Raw genomic sequence first — 21,194 nt, 5'->3', positions numbered from 1 at the left:
TCGTCTAGCTTGATCTTTGAGCAACCACAATCCATAATTGCCTGAGAGGCTTTCAAAAAGTCCCATCTGAGAATTATGTCATGACTACACTCTTGTAAGACTATGAATTCTAAGGGCTGTGTGTGGCCACTTACACCCACACGAATGGTACATCTTCCTGTAGGTTTTACATATTTCCCATTAGCCACCTTCAGCAGAGATTTTTCGTTGTCGATGAATATGGTTTTCTGCAACTGGCAATGGTACTTCTCTGAAATGACTGAATATGATGCTCCAGAGTCCATGAGAGCTTGGGCTGGTCGACCATCCATGAGGATATCGACATAGTTTCCTACCTTTTGTAGTGATTGAAGGCGGAGGATTTTTCTCTTTGGCAGCCTCACCTCCAAGGAAGGTCAGATTCTTTAGTTTTCCAGGTTGCTGTCACTAGGTGATCGGCTGAAGCTTCTAAATGGCAATGGAGGCCTTGATTGGCATGTTGGGGAGCATCCTCTCCAGTGGCTAGCTAGTGGCGATGGTGACCTATGTCGTCCTGCACCCACATCTTTCTGTTCATCTTTGCCGTCCCAGAGTTGGCGTCAGCTAAGATCGCTCTGCTGTCTTCTGGCACGGGTGTCATCAAATATCCGCCACCTTACTCAACAATAGCGCACCACATATCCCGGTTGTCTGCAGTGGGAACATACTGGTTGGTTATCCTGCATCCCCCAGATGTCAGTCTTCCTTGGTGCCCAAACATGTTCTTCATGCGGCATTGTAGGAATGTAACTTCGCCGGAGTTTTGACTTTTTCACTGTTTTAAAGGGAAATGAAGGATGAGAGATTGGGTTCAATGTCTGTTCCACTTCCTCGCATATGAACTCTTGAACTGTCTCAGTTTTTTGCTTGCCGTGCAACCCAAGTGCCTTCTGAACTTCCTCTCTCACTATCTGATGAACACTTGTGAAATCAGTTCCTTCATCCATCACAGACGTCGATATGAGATTTTGAAGCCGTTCAAACTTCTTGCGTGTAATTCTTGTTTTTTATGAAGTTGTCTGCTGTTGAAACCTCCTTCAGGAGTAGTACTTGATACATGTCCTTCATGAGATGTGCAACCTTATCTTCATCCTTCATTTTAGGTTTCACTTTTTTACATAGCTCCAAGACGTCTTAATATAGGATGCTGAAGTTTCTCCTGGGCGCTGTGCCCTGCACTTTAATTTATCTTCTGTCTTGCACTTCTGTCGTTGTGTGTTGCCGAAATGCTTGCGCAGTTCCACCTGGAATACTTCCCAGTTTGTGAACTTCTCCTCGTTGTTCTCATACCAATGCTTGGCAGTACCCTCCAAGTAGAAAAATATGTTAGCCAAACACACGGTGTCATCCCATTTGTTAAATTTGGCTATACGCTCATATACCTTCAGCCGCTTGTTTGGATCTTGGCCATCATCACCAGAGAACCCGGAAGGATGTCTCATGTGATGACACACAGTTGCTGTCATTGTAATGTCCACTACTTCTTCTGTCTCTAATAGGTTGCAATCTGTTGAATATGGCTCGAACTCTGGTTTCTCACCACGTAAACGGTGGCTCTGTCGTGGCATGATAGGAGCCACTGTGTCATCGATAATGTACACTATCACAAGTTCCAGTACCCAGTGTCTCCACCAGAATAATGTTACATAGAAGAAGGTGTAATTAGATGAATGATGAACACTAACTTCACGTAACGAAGGTTTATTCAGCACTTGCACATAGAAGAGTGCGGAACGAACTGCCTCCAGCCAGAACACATACAGTACATACGTAGCTACAGAACATTCCAGTACAATGATCCTTGACATTTGTGGATACTTCTAGAATGTACTCGAACCAAATATAGAAATTTAATTGTACAGTCCAGGTGAGTTTTGAACCTGCATGCAATAGGTTAGTATCATAACCACTACATCACGGAGCTACTCAGCTTCTTCTGTGATGATATTCTGTGGAGCTTATTTAATATAAGCTGCTCTCTGTAAGTATAGTAACTGTATATTTGATCCTGAGTTGCATCTTGTACAGAAAGATCCAGTAGTGTTTGGTTAGTGCTACATACAAAACAAGTGTGTGTGTGTGTGTGTGTGTGTGTGTGTGTGTGTGTGTGTTGTGGCAGTTGGGAAACAGTGAACGCTTTGGTTGTGACGGTGAGTGCTCTCATTGTAGGAGACCAGCTACAGTGCGTGAAGTGTCAACTATCAAGTATATTTAATTGGGCTATAGTGATCGCGGTGTTGCCGATGTAACACCTGTAATGGAAAATCATGTTTATTGAATGTTGGCCCTCTGTAGAATTTTCTCTCCAAGGTGATTTTATAAATATGTCTTCATTAATACCAGAAATACTTGATCCCAAAACATTTTCTCATGCATCAAATTTATTGTTAAATGAGAATTAGCTGTATTTTAAAATTATTTCCAGCAGCTTGATAAATTCCATGGTTTCACTTATTGATAGTGGTTTATGTTTGAGGATGTTAGTTGGAAGTACTTCATCCACTGGCACTTTTTTGTATAGATTCTTGATACTTAGGAATATGAACTGTGATTTGCCAATTAGGGATGACTCCTTAATTGGAATAATTACAACCATACTGCTACAAACTAAATAGTTATCTCCGAAGGTACTGTTTTCCGTCAATATTGGATTGATCAGTCTGGATAATTTATAGGCTAAACTATTCCTCAAGTTATCTGTGCTCCTGTTTGTATTTCACCTCCATGAATTTTCAGTTGGGCATGCGTCATGGTGACAATGTACTTTAATGAATCCGTCAGCACCACATGCAAGTTAATCTTTTAGCATTTTCCTATTATATTTTTATTACAGTTTGATTGTTGGTGTTTTATTGCATGTTTAATGCTGTTTATTTGGCAATTACTGGATAATACTAATGTGTAGATGTTAATGATCCTGATTGTCACTTTGTTGGTACAGAGAAACAGATTATAGATACATCTCCTGTCTCAGTTAGGTAGTCTCTCTCTCTCTCTCTCTCTCTCTCTCTCTCTCTCTCTCTCTCTCTCTCTCTCTCTCCTCTCCACTATTTATCATGAGTTTGGCTTACCTTTAATTTCCTTGTCACACATCAAATAACAATAATGTTTCAATCTGACAGATGTATTCTCTCCTTTCTGTTTTGTTTTACTTATTTCGACATCAGCCATAATCCAAAAATTGCTAATTCACTGTTAGTTAAGCAGGTTATCCTCATTAGTCTCAAATATTGACAGGAATTAGTATTTTGAAAGGTAAAAATGCTATCTAAAATGCCTTATTATAAAATCAATAGAATTGTGGCGAACACTGTGTAGACATTAGTATTGTCATTAGCATGATTTTCAAGCACTGGTGTCTGGCTACTGTTTCCATTCCCAGAATTTTCAGTCATTAAATCCTCTATCCATGTTCACTTCTGGCATTTCAAGCCTATACATCGTACCAGCTGTTAATGACTAAAAGCAAAATGTTAACATTTTTGAGTTGTGTATGCACTCCACATGTAATCTTAGCTCTTTGTATTATATCAGTGTTTGTAGTTTGTATGACACTAGAAAAGAAATTGACCCACATTTTATCTACATTGACATAAAAATGTCCGAAAAACTGAATAGCAACAAGGATGTGTCACAAATAAGTTAGTATTGTCTTTGTTTCTTTTGCAAAAGTACTCTTAAGCTTCAGTTATTATACCCTTTTACTCTTCTCCTGTTTGGGCCGTGTCTACAAAATGTAATGGAGAAGCTGTGGTTCTACCTTGATCCAAGACAGTTTGTGTTTTGTAAATTAGAGAGGTTCTGTCAGTACGTGAGAGTTGTTTTTTATATACATATTGCAACACAATTGACCCACAGATCCTTGACATTTTGTGTATTGTGCACTACCTAGTGATGATCAGTTATGTTTATTTTGTCTTTGAGCATGCAGCAGCATCCTATAGTAGTTGTTCTCTCCTCCTCACCCCCTACTGTCGAGCAAAGTAACACCACACAGCCACTCAAATTTATGTTGTTTGTGATCCTCAGAATTGCTTAAGGCAAATGGAGGGTCAGTTCCTTTGAAAAGGCATAGCTAATTTCCACCCTTATCCTTCCCAAATCTGAGCTTGGACTACATCACTAATCCTTTCTCCTCTTCTTGTCCCTGCCCCCCCCCCCCCCCACACACACACACAACTGAACTGATAATGGTTTTGCTGTCAGTGTAGGTGCTTTAATGACAATGTGCAAAGAACATTTAACGCATTGTGTTTCATTATAAAACCATCCTCAGGCTGAATTGCACTGTATCTTATAAACAGAAAATTTGTTAAATTATTACTACTCTGAAAGCAAATGTGGTATAAATACTAGAATAAATAACTTTTCTTTTGCAACCAGTAAGGGAGCACTAAGTCATAAATGTAATTTGGGGAATGGGGCTGGAAATTAAAGTATAAAGATAAATCACAGTTTTTCCCCAAACTTTTGGAATTTATAATCAAGACATTATGCTTTTGTTTTCAACTGAAGATTGACCAAGAAATACACAGTTCATATCATTTGCCACTCAATGCAAGTTAAAAACTAAAGATACTAAAATCTCTTTATGATTACTCAGTTGGTTTGCGGCTTCAAAAGGCCATTGGAGAAGGCTCAGTGCTTGTATTAATCTACTTGACATGTATGAGTTGTATGGCTTTGTTTGATATATGCTTTGTTTCAGATGTGAAGACATAGAAGAAATAAGAGAGAAAATGAGAGTGGAAACAGGATTGGTGGTGGTTGGAGCTGCTGATGACCAGCTCAGGATGTCAAAGTTAACCAAATTTAGAGCAGGTGTAACACAGACAATGGTGGACTATTGCATAATGGTTGGTTGTTACTAAAAATATTTGAGTAGTTAGAAAAATAATGTTAAATTAATGCAGTTAGTGATTTTGTGCCACATTATGAGAACAAACATTGATATGAAGCAGAATGATCTATCTATGCTGTAAACATTATCATGTATTTGGTTACTTTTGGAAAAGCCTGTACATTTTCTTACCCTGTATCAAAATTCCAGAGACCCATCTGCTATAGCAGGTTTGAAATCATTGAATCGGTGACAGCTTCATGAATCAGAACCTTAAAATTAGAGATATACTCACTCTTGCAGTTTTATAAATTTACCTGTTTGCCCTCTTGTTCAGATCTTCCATAACAATAATCAATCAGCCAGACTGTTAAATATGCTCATTTCACCCTCTGCATTTGAAACTGATGCAATGGTTCTTAAAAGACACAGTGTTCATTGCACCTGCCTTACCTACTTATTTATCTTTCAGGTAAAAAGAAGGAAAGTTTCCTGGTCCTCAGAAAGCATGACACACTAAACCCTACACTCGGAAAGATTTTTTATTTGGTTACACATTTTTAAGTCTTACAAGAAGGGTCCGGAAAATGTAGCATCTATTTTTGGCAAAATTTGAGGTTTCTTTTTTTTTTTCAAACTGATTGTTAAAAAAAGTGCTGATTGGTAAATTTTTGTGCTTGCTTTTGTTCTGAAATGGCCTTTGTTTTCTCCATTTGGCAGTACTTATGCTTTCAAGAATGATTGTTATATATAAAAGCAGCAGCATTTTCCCTGCCAGTGAACTGAATGTGTCGCCGAATGGAGGTGTTTCTGGATATTACTTGTCTTCTTTGCTCAGTTAGATAATTACAAAATCTGCAGACTATTAATTTCAACCTTTTGTGGACATTCATATCTGTGCAACACATGCTTGACAACACTGAAGATTGAGCTGATAAGTTATTTAGAGTGGAAGTAGAACCAAATATATGGTAACTACATTTTTACTTTAGGGGAAGGATTTCAGCACACTTGAAGAAAGCCACAGATTTTGTTTTCCAGTCATTATAGCACAGACTGCTGGCACTATAGGCTATAGTGGCAGATGCCTGTGAGTGTAAACAACCCAGAATTTTGACCGCCAGATAAGAGAGGAGCGGTCCAGGGAAACAAGTCCCACATTCCTTTAGCAGGGCACCGGCCTGAAGCAACTGATACATTGTTACAGACATCGCCAATCTCTTCTGGTGTTGTAAGGGTGGTAATCAAAAATTGTGATGGACCAGGATTCTTTGCTTCACTTACTTCGAAATAAGAAAAGAAAACAACAAGCAATGCGCAACACAGAAAATTCAGGGACGCTTTCTGTGCAATTGCTTGTTGAGGGTAGCAGAGTATTTTTAACTGAAAAATCAACTCAACATGCGGCAACAGAACACACATGTAAAATGAGGTTATAATTAGGCAAGCTTTCCGAGCCAGTGGTTTCTTCTTCAGGCAGAAGAGTCAAAGGGGAAGGAAGAAGGGTGAAGGAAAAGAACTGAAGAGATCTAAGAAAACGGGTAGATTTCGGGAAAGTCAGCCAGTACCACGGTTCAGGCAAGACTTATTGCATGAGATGAGAAGGAAAGATCTTTCCTCCCCGGAGCTGCAGTTTGGCTGGCTTTCCCGAAATCTTCCCCAATTCCTAGAGTTCTCCAGTTCTTTTCCTTTACCCCTCTTCCTTCCCCTTCAACTCTTCTGTCTGAAAAGCTTGCCTAATTATAACCTCCTGGGAGGTTCTGCCACTGCTTGATCAGTAGACTATGTATTTATCTATCCAATTAAATTATTTGTCAAAAACTGATTGTATTCATTGTTATAGAATACACAGCTCAGGCCCGAACTCTACTGGTACTCGATGTGACCGTAGTTCAAAACATCCGCCACCAAATTTGCCACATTAAAAGTGTCCGCATTATTCTATCGTTTGGGTTTTAGCTAATAAACAAACATATGCATTTATTTGTTGTAAAATGCTGTGCCACTCAGCTGAGTACTACTATGTTGCATTACGTGGCGTGTATCTTAAACAGACCATTCAACCATCCCCAATAGGCATGGCCCCAGATTATTGTGCACATATACAAAGATGATGTAACTTACCAAACGAAAGCGCTGGCATGTTGATAGACACACAAACATACACACAAAATTCAAGCTTTCGCAACCCACGGTTGCTTCATCAGGAAAGAGGGAAGGAGAGGGAAAGACAAAAGGATGTGGGTTTTAAGGGAGAGGGTAAGGAGTCATTCCAATCCCGGGAGCGGAAAGACTTACCTTAGGGGGGAAAAAGGACAGGTATATACACACACACACACACACACACACACACACACACACACACACACACACACACACACACAGACACAAGCAGACATTTGTAAAGGCAAAGAGTTTGGGTAGAGATGTCAGTCGAGGCGGAAGTACAGAGGCAAAGATGTTGTTGAATGACAGGTGAGGTATGAGTGGCGGCAACTTGAAATTAGCGGAGACTGAGGCCTGGTGGGTAACGAGAAGAGAGGATATACTGAAGGGCAAGTTCCCATCTCCGGAGTTCTGACATGTTGGTGTTAGTGGGAAGTATCCAGATAACCCGGACGGTGTAACACTGTGCCAAGATGTGCTGGCCATGCATCAAGGCATGTTTAGCCACAGGGTGATCCTCATTACCAACAAACACTGTCTGCCTGTGTCCATTCCTGCGAATGGACAGTTTGTTGCTGGTCATTCCCACATAGAAAGCTTCACAGTGTAGGCAGGTCAGTTGGTAAATCACGTGGGTGCTTTCACAGGTGGCTCTGCCTTTGATCTTGTACACCTTCTGGTTTACAGGACTGGAGTAGGCGGTGGTGGGAGGGTGCATGGGACAGGTTTTACACCGGGGGGCGGTTACAAAGGTAGGAGCCAGAGGGTAGGGAATGTGGTTTGGGGATTTCATAGGGCTGAACCAAGAGGTTACGAAGTTAGGTGGACGGCAGAAAGACACTCTTGGTGGAGTGAGGAGGATTTCATGAAGGATGGATCTCATTTCAGGGCAGGATTTGAGGAAGTCGTATCCCTGCTGGAGAGCCACATTCAGAGTCTGATCCAGTCCCGGAAAGTATCCTGTCACAAGTGGGACACTTTTGGGGTTCTTCTGTGGGAGGTTCTCGGTTTGAGGAGATGAGGAAGTGGCTCTGGTAATTTGCTTCTGTACCAGGTCAGGAGGGTAGTTGTGGGATGCGAAAGCTGTTTTCAGGTTGTTGATGTAATGGTTCAGGGATTCCGGACTGGAGCAGATTCATTTGCCACGAAGACCTAGGATGTAGGGAAGGGACTGTTTGATGTGGAATGGGTGGCAGCTGTCATAATGGAGGTACTGTTGTACTCCACCAACAAGCAAAAGTGTTTTGAGATAATGTGTGTTAAAGTTTCACTTTGTTGCCATTGTTTGATTTCACATATTTAAGAAACGAATTGTGTGTGTTTATATTACCCTGAAAAAGTCCTTTTTCAAATGGTACGGATTTCTTTAAGTTAACGTTACACATTAAGTGGCTAACACCTTTTGGTGTATAGCACATCATAGTGTACAACCCCCCCCACCTCCCCCCATGAACCATGGACCCTGCCATTGGTGGGGAGGCTTGCGTGCCTCAGCGATACAGATAGCCGTACTGTAGGTGTAACCACAACGGAGGAGTATCTGTCGAGAGGCCAGACAAACATGTGGTTCCTGAAGAGGGGCAGCAGTCTTTTCAGTAGTTGCAGGGGCAACAGTCTAGATGATTGACTGACCTGGCCTTGTAACACTAACCAAAATGGCCTTGCTGTGTTGGTACTGCGATCGGCTGAAAGCAAGGGGAAACTACAGCAGTAATTTTTCCCGTGGGCATGCAGCTTTACTGTATGATTAAATGATGATGGCATCCTCTTGGGTAAAATATTCCGGAGGTAAAATAGTCCCCCATTAGGATCTGCGATCGGGGACTACTCAAGAGGATGTCGTTATCAGGAGAAAGAAAACTGGCGTTCTACGGATCGGAGCATGGAATGTCAGATCCCTTAATCGGGCAGGTAGGTTAGAAAATTTAAAAAGGGAAATGGGTAGATTAAAGTTAGATATAGTGGGAATTAGTGAGGTTTGGTGGCAGGAGGAACAAGACTTTTGGTCAGGTGAATACAGGGTTATAAATACAAAATCAAATAGGGGTAATGCAGGAGAAGGTCTAACAATGAATAAAAAAATAGGAGTGCGGGTAAGCTACTACAAACAGCATAGTGAACACATTATTCTGGCCAAGATAGACATGAAGCCCACGCCTACTACAGTAGTACAAGTTTATATGCCAACTAGCTCTGCAGATGATGAAGAAATTGATGAAATGTATGATGAGATAAAAGAAATTATTTAGGTAGTGAAGGGAGACGAAAATTTAATAGTCATGGGTGACTGAAATTTGACAGTAGGGAAAGGAAGAGGAGGAAACATAGTAGGTGAATATCGATTGGGGCTAAGAAATGCAAGAGGAAGCCGCCTGGTAGAATTTTTCACATAGCATAACTTAATCTTAACTAACACTTGGTTCAAGAATCATGGAATAAGGTTGTATACATGGAAGAACCCTGGAGATACAATAAGGTTTCAGATAGATTATATAATAGTAAGACAGAGATTTAGGAACCAGATTTTAAATTGTAAGACATTTCCAGGGGCAGATGTGGACTCTGACACAATCTATTGGTTATGAACTGCAAATTAAAACTGAAGAAACTGCAAAAAGGTGGGAATTTAAGGAGATGGGACCTGGATAAACTGAAAGAACCAGAGGTTGTACAGAGTTGCAGGGAGAGCATAACGGAACAATTGACAGGGATGGGGGAAAGAAATACAGTAGAAGGAGAATGGATTGCTTTGAGGAATGAAATAGTGAAGGCAGCAGAGGATCAATTAGGTAAAAAGACGAGGGCTGGTAGAAATCCTGGGGTAACAGAAGAGATACTGCATTTTTGTATTTTCTCCTATCATTAATTAAATTCAGTAAGTAAAGCAGGCAAAAAGGAATACAAAAGTCTCAGAAATGAGGCTGACGGGAAGTGCAAAATGGCTAAGCAAGGATGGCTAGAGGACAAATGAGGGGTAAGATAGATACTGCCTACAGGAAAATTAAAGAGACCTTTGGAGAAAAGAGAACCCCTTGCATGAATATCAAGAACTCAGATGGAAACCCATTTCTAAGCAAAGAAGGGAAAGCAGAAAGGTGGAAGGAGTATATAGAGGGTCTATACAGGAGCGATGTTCTTGAGGACAAGATTATGGAAATGGAAGAGGATGTAGATGAAGAGGAAATGGCAGATATGATACTGCGTGAAGAGTTTGACAGAGCACTGAAAGACCCAAGTCGAAACAAGGCCCCGGGAGTAGACAACATTCCATTAGAACTACTGACAGCCTAGGGAGAGCCAGTCCTCACAAAACTCTACCACCTGGTGAGCAAGATCAGGCAAAATTCCCTCAGACTTCAAGAAGAATATAAAAACTCCAATCCCAAAGAAAGCAGGTGTTGACAGATGCAAAAATTACCGAACTATCAGTTTAATAAGTCACAGCTGCAAAATACTAACACGAATTCTTTACAGACAAATGGAAAAACTGGTAGAAGCCGATCTCGGGGAAGATCAGTTTGGATTCTGTAGAAATGTTGGAACACGTGAGGCAATACTAACCCTACGACTTATCTTAGAAGAAAGGTTAAGGAAAGGCAAACCTACGTTTCTAGCATTTGTAGACTTAGAGAAAGCTTTTGACAATGTTGACTGGAATACTCTCTTTCAAATTCTAAAGGTGGCAGGGATAAAATACAGGGAGCGAAAGGCTATTTACAATTTGTACAGAAACCAGATGGCAGTTATAAGAGTCTAGGGACATGAAAGGGAAGCAGTGGTTGGGAAGGGAGTAAGACAGGGTTGTAGCCTCTCCCTGATGCTATTCAATCTGTATATTGAGAAAGCAGTAAAGGAAACAAAAGAAAATTTGGAGTAGGTATTAAAATCCATGGAGAAGAAATAAAAACTTTGAGGTTCGCCGATGACATTGTAATTCTGTCAGAGACAGCAAAGGGCTAGGAAGAGCAGTTGAACGGAATGGACAGTGTCTTGAAAGGAGGGTATGAGATGAACATCAACAAAAGCAAAACAAGGATAATGAAATGTAGTCAAATTAAGTTGGGTGATTCTGAAGGAATTAGATTAGGAAATGAGACACGTAAAGTAGTAAAGGAGTTTTGCTATTTGGGGAGCAAAATAACTGATGAGGGTCAAAGTAGAGAGGATATAAAATGTAGACTGGCAATGGCAAGGAAAGCGTTTCTGAAGAAGAGAAATTTGTTAACATTGAGTATAGATTTAAGTGTCTGGAAGTCATTTCTGAAAGTATTTGTATGGAGTGTAGCCATGTATGGAAGTGAAACATGGACGATAAATAGTTTAGACAAGAAGAAAATAGAAGCTTTCGAAATGTGGTGCTACAGAAGAATGCTGAAGATTAGATGGGTAGATCACATAACTAAAGAGGAGGTATTGAATAGATTTGGGGAGAAGAGGAGTTTGTGGCAGAACTTGACCAGAAACAGGGATCGGTTGGTAGGACATATTCGGAGTGATCAAGGGCTCACCAATTTAGTACAGTAGGGCAGCGTGTAGGGTAAAAATCGTAGAGGAAGACGAAGAGATGAATACACTAAGCAGATTCAGAAGGATGTAGGCTGCAGTAGGTACTGGGAGATGAAGAAGCTTGCAAAGGATAGCATAGCATGGAGAGCTGCATCAAACCAGTCTCAGGACTGAAGACCACAACAACAACAGTGTACAAACATTTAAAATCAAATAAATTGGCTCCAGATTAAGAAAAATTAGCAAACACTGCACGGTTTTTCTTTTTTTCCCAAAAATTGATATTTTTATTACATGTTGTGGCATATTTCAGACCAAACTTTGATTTTGAACCCATTAGGGGGCCCAAAACAACCTAAAATTTTGAGTTCACTGAACCCCCCAAAAGTACATTACTGAGATCCTGTATTTTATAGTGGTCAGAGAATCTGATTTTCTAGTTCTAAAATATTTTGGCCTGAAAGGGATCACAATTGTATACAAACAGCATTTTTGCCCTTTGTTCTGGAATTACTGTGCCAGGAAACTGAGTGGATCCATTTTCTTCTGGAAAAATGTGGTGTGCAAATTCATTTCCATCAACATCCATTTTGCAATGTACATTATCTTTTCAGCGACAGATGAGCTCAAAGTGGATATATTTAGTTTTGGGAGGTACTATGTTAGCATTACTATTCTTTGGGACATACAGCCAGTCATGTGTACCCATTGCTACTTCATGTTCTTCGTTTCTGGCAGTGACAATAGAGTTTACATGTACTGTAGGTATAGATTTTTGTTGCTACCATGTCTGTAGGCATTTATGACTCTCGTATAAAAAGGGACCACTTGTCTTGTTTGGCATTTTTATATCCACAAAACTGAGCTCCTTAAAATGCCTGTAAAATTTTGGAGATACTATTTTGTGAAGCATCAAACATGCATCTGTGAGATTTGGAAAAGGGCCCTCTTTCGGGCCAATATTATTTCTCCATAGTGATTAAGAGGTCCTTTTTCAGACGACTGACATTGATTGCTTTTAATGATAATGTTGACTGCTGTTGGATTCAAACACCTTTCAAATTGATTTGAGCATGTACAGAATGATGTAAATTACTACAGTAAACAGAAAGCAAATAAAAACAGATATTATCAAATGTTTTTGCTTGTACTGAAAATTTTACTTCTCCAACAGGAGGTCCATTTTTGCTCTCTGTGTCACTTTATTGAAATGAATCTAATAACTAGAAAATAACTAGAAAAAAATTAAACTGGGTCCATTAATGGAAAGCTTCATCCTTCAGGCTCTAAGTCAATACCTGTTTCAGCACTTGTCTTGAAATAGTGTAATATTGCATAGACAAAATTTATCTTAACATTTGAGAGAGAGAGAGAGAGAGAACATATTTGTTTCTGCACTTCCCCCCACCTACACCCCCCCCCCCCCCCCCCCCCCCCCCAATCTCTCTCTCTCTCTCTCTCTCTCTCTCTCTCTCTCTCTCTCTCTCTCTCACACACACACACACACACACACACACACACACACACACGACATGACATGAAGCTTGCACATTATTTCTGCTGCTGAACATATCTTTCTTTCCCTGGGCTGAGAACGAGGCTTGCCTTTTTTATGAGGTGTAAATTACTACTGAAAAACATGTACTGTTGCTTTACGGGGGTCAGTGAGTATTGAGGAAAATTCCTTTCTTAAGGTACTGTTGTCATTTCATTGGTACCAGATGGTCACTTCTAGCTTAGGAACCACTGCACGGAACGGAATGTGAATTAATTTACTATCAGTTGTGAGTTGTGTCTACTGTACATTTTGAATGAACTTTCTACAGTGCTCTCACACTTGGTTTATGACATTGGTTTCTTTTCTCACAATCACTTGTTGTCTTTGGTCCGAAGACTGGTTTGATGTAGCTCTCCACGCTACTCTATTTTGTGCAGGCCTCTACATCTACAGATTACTAATGCAACCTATATCTTTCTGAATCTGCTTACTGTATTCATCTCTTCATGTAACTCTACGGTTTTTACCACCCACACTTCCCTCCAGTACTAAATTGGCGATCCCTTGATGTCTCAGAATGTGTCTACCACCTGAGCTCTCCTTTTGGTCAAGTTGTGCCACAAATTTCTTGTCTCCCCAAATTCTTTTCAGTATCTCCTAATTAGTTATGTGTCCTAATTACCTAATTAGTTATGTGATCAACCCATCTCATCTGCAGCATTGTTCTGTAGCAGAATATTTTGAAAGCTTCTATTTTCTGTTTATCTCACAATCTAATCACACAAAAACTGTGAAACTTGCATCAGTTCTCAACATAATCTCTCTGCAGCCATACACATTTTTCACAACTTTGACACAATTATTCCATGGCTGCTGTGAATCCTTCTTTAGAAGTTTGATTTGATGTCTGGGAAATTGCTGATGCAGTGGCGTGGCGTGGGCGGCTTTTTAGGTTAGATGGCCTTGCGCAAGTACAGAAAGGGCAACAGCCTCAACGGGTGCGGGGCAAAGTCAGGACATGCGGGGATCAAGCAGCAATCGGTATTGTAATTGTCAACTGTCGAAGCTGCGTTGGTAAAGTACCGGAACTTCAAGCGCTGATAGAAAGCACCGAAGCTGAAATCGTTATAGGTACAGAAAGCTGGCTTAAGCCAGAGATAAATTCTGCCGAAATTTTTACAAAGGTACAGACGGTGTTTAGAAAGGATAGATTGCATGCAACCGGTGGTGGAGTGTTCGTCGCTGTTAGTAGTAGTTTATCCTGTAGTGAAGTGGAAGTGGATAGTTCCTGTGAATTATTATGGGTGGAGGTTACACTAAACAACCGAACTAGGTTAATAATTGGCTCCTTTTACCGACCTCCCGACTCAGCAGCATTAGTGGCAGAACAACTGAGAGAAAATTTGGAATACATTTCACATAAATTTTCTCAGCATGTTATAGTCTTAGGTGGAGATTTCAATTTACCAGATATAGACTGGGACACTCAGATGTTTAGGACGGGTGGTAGAGACAGAGCATCGAGTGACATTATACTGAGTGCACTATCCGAAAATTACCTCGAGCAATTAAACAGAGAACCGACTCATGGAGATAACATCTTGGACCTACTGATAACAAACAGACCCGAACTTTTCGACTCTGTATGTACAGAACAGGGAATCAGTGATCATAAGGCCGTTGCAGCATCCCTGAATATGGAAGTTAATAGGAATATAAAAAAAGGGAGGAAGGTTTATCTGTTTAGCAAGAGTAATAGAAGGCAGATTTCAGACTACCTAACAGATCAAAACGAAAATTTCTGTTCCGACACTGACAATGTTGAGTGTTTATGGAAAAAGTTCAAGGCAATGGTAAAATGCGTTTTAGACAGGTACGTGCCGAGTAAAACTATGAGGGACGGGAAAAACCCACCGTGGTACAACAACAAAGTTAGGAAACTACTGCGAAAGCAAAGAGAGCTCCACTCCAAGTTTAAACGCAGCCAAAACCTCTCAGACAAACAGAAGCTAAACGATGTCAAAGTTAGCGTAAGGAGGGCTATGCGTGAAGCGTTCATTGAATTCGAAAGTAAAATTCTATGTACCGACTTGACAGAAAATCCTAGGAAGTTCTGGTCTTACGTTAAATCAGTAAGTGGCTCGAAACAGCATATCCAGACACTACGGGATGATGATGGCATTGAAACAGAGGATGACACGCGTAAAGCTGAAATACTAAACACCTTTTTCCAAAGCTGTTTCACAGAGGAAGACCGCACTGCAGTTCCTTCTCTAAATCCTCGCACAAACGAAAAAATGGCTGACATCGAAATAAGTGTCCAAGGAATAGAAAAGCAACTGGAATCACTCAATAGAGGAAAGTCCACTGGACCTGACGGGATACCAATTCGATTCTACACAGAGTACGCGAAAGAACTTGCCCCCCTTCTAACAGCCGTGTACCGCAAGTCTCTAGAGGAACGGAGGGTTCCAAATGATTGGAAAAGAGCACAGATAGTCCCAGTCTTCAAGAAGGGTCGTCGAGCAGATGCGCAAAACTATAGACCTATATCTCTTACGTCGATCTCTTGTAGAATTTTAGAACATGTTTTTTGCTCACGTATCATGTCATTTCTGGAAACCCAGAATCTACTATGTAGGAATCAACATGGATTCCGGAAACAGCGATCGTGTGAGACCCAACTCGCCTTATTTGTTCATGAGACCCAGAAAATATTAGATACAGGCTCCCAGGTAGATGCTATTTTTCTTGACTTCCGGAAGGCATTCGATACAGTTCCGCACTGTCGCCTGATAAACAAAGTAAGAGCCTACGGAATATCAGACCAGCTGTGTGGCTGGATTGAAGAGTTTTTAGCAAACAGAACACAGCATGTTGTTATCAATGGAGAGACGTCTACAGACGTTAAAGTAACCTCTGGCGTGCCACAGTGGAGTGTTATGGGACCATTGCTTTTCACAATATATATAAATGACTTAGTAGATAGTGTCGGAAGTTCCATGCGGCTTTTCGCGGATGATGCTGTAGTATACAGAGAAGTTGCAGCATTAGAAAATTGTAGCGAAATGCAGGAAGATCTGCAGCGGATAGGCACTTGGTGCAGGGAGTGGCAACTGACCCTTAACATAGACAAATGTAATGTATTGCGAATACATAGAAAGAAGGATCCTTTATTGTATGATTATATGATAGCGGAACAATCACTGGTAGCAGTTACTTCTGTAAAATATCTGGGGGTATGCGTTCGGAACGATTTGAAGTGGAATGATCATATAAAATTAATTGTTGGTAAGGCGGGTACCAGGTTGAGATTCATTGGGAGAGTGCTTAGAAAATGTAGTCCATCAACAAAGGAGGTGGCTTACAAAACACTCGTTCGACCTATACTTGAGTATTGCTCGTCAGTGTGGGATCCGTACCAGATCGGTCTGACGGAGGAGATAGAGAAGATCCAAAGAAGAGCGGCGCGTTTCGTCACAGGGTTATTTGGTAAGCGTGATAGCGTTACGGAGATGTTTAATAAACTCAAGTGGCAGACTCTGCAAGAGAGGCGCTCTGCATCGCGGTGTAGCTTGCTCGCCAGGTTTCGAGAGGGTGCGTTTCTGGATGAGGTATCGAATATATTGCTTCCCCCTACTTATAACTCCCGAGGAGATCACGAATGTAAAATTAGAGAGATTAGAGCGCGCACGGAGGCTTTCAGACAGTCGTTCTTCCCGCGAACCATACGCGACTGGAACAGGAAAGGGAGGTAATGACAGTGGCACGTAAAGTGCCCTCCGCCACACACCGTTGGGTGGCTTGCGGAGTATCAATGTAGATGTAGATGTAGATGAAACTAGTGTCTGAGTGGCCAAGGAGAGTTTCTTTCATCATTGGAAACAACTGAAAGTCACTAGGAGCCAGGTCAGGCACGTAGGAAGCATGAAAAATCACTTTAAAGTTGTTATCACAAAGAAACTGAAGTGTCACATTCATCCTATGCAATGGTACATTGTCTTGATGGAAGAACACACATGTAGCCTTTTGCGATTGTTTTTCAAGTAATGCTGGAAGGAGCTTGTTATTCAAAAGATCTTGGCAGCATGCACGTTTAGCCATAGTGCCCTTTGGTATGCAGTGAGTAAGGAATACACCACCGCTTTTCCAGACCACACCCACCATAATTTTATCAGCACTGAAACTTACCCAAACTTTTTTCGTGTTGGTGGATGTGTGTGCTTCCGCTGAGCTGACTGGCTCTTGATTTCAAGATTGAAAAATGGCATTCATGTCTCATCCATTGTCACAGTCAGTGAAAAGAAAGTCCCATTTTGTCATCTTGTTTCGTCATTGCCTGGTTGTGTGCAACATGCACAGTCTTGCGGTTGTCTGTCAGCATTTGTGAACCCACCTGGAAGACATTTTATGTATTTTCATGTCTTCATGCATGATTCTGTGCACAGATCCCATTGAAGTGTTTACTTGTAGGCAATGTGTTCCATACTACTTTTGCGATCCTTCAAATCAACTTTCTCCTCTTGCTTAATCATGTTGTTATACCAGCTCGTGTTATTGCATGACATTCTACCTTCTTTAAACTGTCACACTCACAAACAACATCAGACACATCCATGATACCATCACCACATGTGTCACTGAACTGATGATGAATTTCATTTGGTGAAATTGGGAAAACAAATGATTACACACAGTTTTTGTAATCTACATCTACATATATACTCTGCTAGCCACCAAGCAGTGTGTGGTGGAGGGCACAATTCACGCCAAAGTCAATTCACGCCAAAGTCAATTCACGCCAAAGTCATATTTCCCCCCCCTCTGTTCCACTCGCGGATCACGCGAGGGAAAAACGACTGTCTGAATGCCTCAGTATGAGCTCTTATTTCCCTTATCTTTGAATGATGATCATTATTCAATTTGAAAGTTGGTGATAATAACATATGCTCTACATCCTTGGCGAAGAGTGGATTTCAGAATTTAGTGAGCAGCCCCTTCTGTTTAGCGCGTCGTCTATCTGCAAGTGTGTCCCACTTCAAACTTTCTGTGTGATCTGTAACGCTCTCGCAATGGCTAAATGTACCAGTCACGAATCTTGCCGTTCTTCTTTGGACTTTCTCAATCTCTTGAATCAGACCCAACTGGTAAGGGTCCCATACAGACAAACAGTACTCTAAGACTGGATGAACTAAAGTATTGTAAGCTATTTCCTTTGTTGAAGGACTGCATCACTTCAGGATTCTACCAATAAACCACAATCTAGAGTTCACCTTACCCTTTACTTGTGTAATCTGATCATTCCATTTGAGATCATTTTGAATAGTCACACCCAGATACTTGACTGACGTTACCGCTTCCAAAGACTGCTCATTTATTTTGTACTCATACATTAATGGGGATTTTTGCGTTGTTATACGCAGTAGGTTACACTTACTAATATTGAGAGACAACTGCCAGTCATTACACCATGCATTTATTTTCTGCAAATCCTCATTGATTTGTTCACAACTTTCATGTGATACTACTTTCCTGTAGACTGCAGTTCATCGGCAAACAGTCTAAGGCCGCTGTCAATACTATCAACCGTGCTGGTTTCGGCAGATGAGCTTCTCAGAGTCTAGAAAGGTCATTATGTGTAACACAAAATATGTTCCATGGTTCTACAACAAATCGATGTCAGTGAAATTGGCCGGTAATTATGTGCATCCAATTTTCTACCCTTTTTATAGATTGCTATGACCTGGGCCTTCGTCCAGTCCCGTGGAACTTTCCGCCGTTCCAATGACCTCTGATAGATGACAGATAAGAATGGTGCTATATTTGTAGCATAGTCATTATAAAATTTTATGGGGATACCGTCTGGGCCAGATGCCTTTCTGGCGTCTAAGGATCTTAACTGTTTTACAATCTCAGATACACTAAACACTGTGTCGGCCATCCTTTCATTTGTTCGATAATTGAAAGGGGGAATGTTGCTGCAGTCCTCTATCGAAAACGAGTTTTTGAAAGCTAGGTTTAGAATTTCGGCCTTCTGTTTATCGTCATCAGTTTCATTACCCATACTGTCAGCAAGAGAAGGTATTGAATTATTTGTAGCGTTCATAGATTTTACGTATGACCAAAATTTTTTGGGGTCATTTTTAGAATAATGAAAAACACTGCATTTTTAAGGCAAAAACAGTCCTCATTCTCATCACTGCCTCTAGGTTTTGTGTGCGATACAGTGCTGCCATCTCTCTCTTTCACTCACAGTGAGCACGCGTGTTTTTCAAAACAAACCAGCTGTTTCTATCTATTTCCAGTCAGAGAAGTTATAACTTGAATGGAGCTTGAAAATTAATGTGTCTGTAAATGGGAGTGGCTGTGGATTGCGCAAACACTACAGGATAGCAGCACTGGTATTACTGACAACAAACGGAGATCCCAGTGCAATGAGTCCTGGTTACAGGATGTCTGTAGTGTTGCACAGTTCTGTGCTGGTCTAGCCAACCTGGGCAGTTACATAGTCAGGAGGCTGAGTGGCTGTGGGGTGAGGCTGAGTGGGAGGCCCAGAAAGGAGCAGCTGTTGAAATTAACACTTTATCGTCAATTGTTACATTTACTTTGTGGTTTGGTGGGCCGGTAGACGCTCAGCCTGCAGCTAGAATCCACCCAGATGGCTGCTCAACAAATGCCGGTGCCTTGCTTTGCTGACATCTGCACCTGGTGCCAGGCCCGTGGCTGTCTTGCATGGGCCACAGCACTGACATCAGTGGCGGTTGCTGGGATTCTCGGTAATGACCACATGCAAGCAGCCAAGGTGAGCAGCAAGAGGTTCACCAACCTTGTTGTCAGAAGGTGGCTGCTGAGCCCAAGGCACTACCTGTTGCCTTCCATCATGAGTATGGTGGCTGCTGGACTGGATCAGGTGGCCCACTGCACTGTGGCAGCAAATCTGGTTGGAGGACTTGGTGCAAGAAGCAGATACCCAGGTGGCAACTCAAACCTATGGCTGCGGCTGACAACTCCATGTTGTCTCCTCGTCTGGCATAGCCACTGTGACCTGGTGGTACTGCTAGACTTGAATAACTTTGCTAAAGAATCGTTGGTTATTTATAACAAGTTGCATTGCATTTTTGTCAGTGCATCACTCCTGGCTGTGTACTGCAACACCACTGAAACCTCAATGATGATTGCATTGCCTGCATCACGGATTACTGCTGCACTGACAAGTTACGCAATAATTTCACATGCTTGTTGTCTTAACTCAAATGTTGACATGCCACATGCACCATTCCCAGGCAGTTAATGCAGTGTTCCTTCACACCTTGTCACAAATTGTACTTTTACCCTGTTAGTGGCACTACACTGGATGAACATGTGACTCGGCCAAGAACAGTGAGGTTTCATTATTGAACAGCATCTTGCCAGTTGTTTTGTTTGCACATGTTGAAGTTGCATCAGAATTCATTTACTGACAATAACATCCGAAGGGATTGACAATATGGAGAATGTATGTCCCACAATCATAGATCATTTCCTTATCTTGTAGGCAGTGGTAGGCCAGTCGAAACAGACCTAAGGCCTAATTCGTGAGTGGTGTTTTATATATTTTTAATAAATCTAAGAATATGACTTTTTATCTGTACTCGTCACATATTTGAACTATAATTTTCCTTGTTGATTTGAGGCGTGCTGCCTTGGGACGGTAGGCCTGCAGTCATTATAGTATTGAGGAAATCCGATAATTTTTTAAAATTATTTTGTCCATCTCAGTTGTATGAATATACAATCTTTGCTGCAGTGGTTACCAGTTTTGGACTGACATGCCCATTCTCGAACCACAAACCAGTTATTAACTGTGACTAGTCATGCATAACAGTGCCAAAAGGCACGAATAGCTTCTGTACAGAAAGTCAAATTGTAGGTGACAAGTGCTAGCCCACGTGTCTACTGTGACACTAGAATGACAACCAAACTGTTCTGGTAAAACAGTAGACACATAGGCTGACTTATCAATGAGAGTACTTGTTGTTCAAAGTTTTACTTTCTGTACAGAAGCTGTTTGTACCTTTTGTCACCATATTGTATGACTAGTTACAGTTAATAACAAGGTGTGTTGATTGAGAATGGACGTGTGAGCCAAAACCGGTACCCCTGCAGCAAAGATTGTACATTCATGCA

The 21,194-nt window shown here is 41.2% G+C and overlaps 1 protein-coding gene across 1 annotated transcript in view; it reads left to right on the top strand.

Annotated features, from left to right (window-relative positions):
* Nucleotides 1-21,194, top strand: part of LOC124780708 (KAT8 regulatory NSL complex subunit 3) — a 167,873-nt gene that overhangs the window by 99,963 nt on the left and 46,716 nt on the right. Inside the window, exon 10 of the mRNA XM_047253802.1 lies at nucleotides 4,727-4,874. Within this exon, the coding sequence (XP_047109758.1) occupies nucleotides 4,727-4,874 (148 nt within the window). The remainder of the gene's footprint in view (nucleotides 1-4,726; nucleotides 4,875-21,194) is intronic.

This window comes from Schistocerca piceifrons, chromosome 1 (genome assembly GCF_021461385.2).
Source record: "Schistocerca piceifrons isolate TAMUIC-IGC-003096 chromosome 1, iqSchPice1.1, whole genome shotgun sequence".
NCBI classification, from domain to species: Eukaryota; Metazoa; Arthropoda; class Insecta; order Orthoptera; family Acrididae; genus Schistocerca; species Schistocerca piceifrons.
This window is presented reverse-complemented; position numbering and strand designations above follow the sequence as displayed.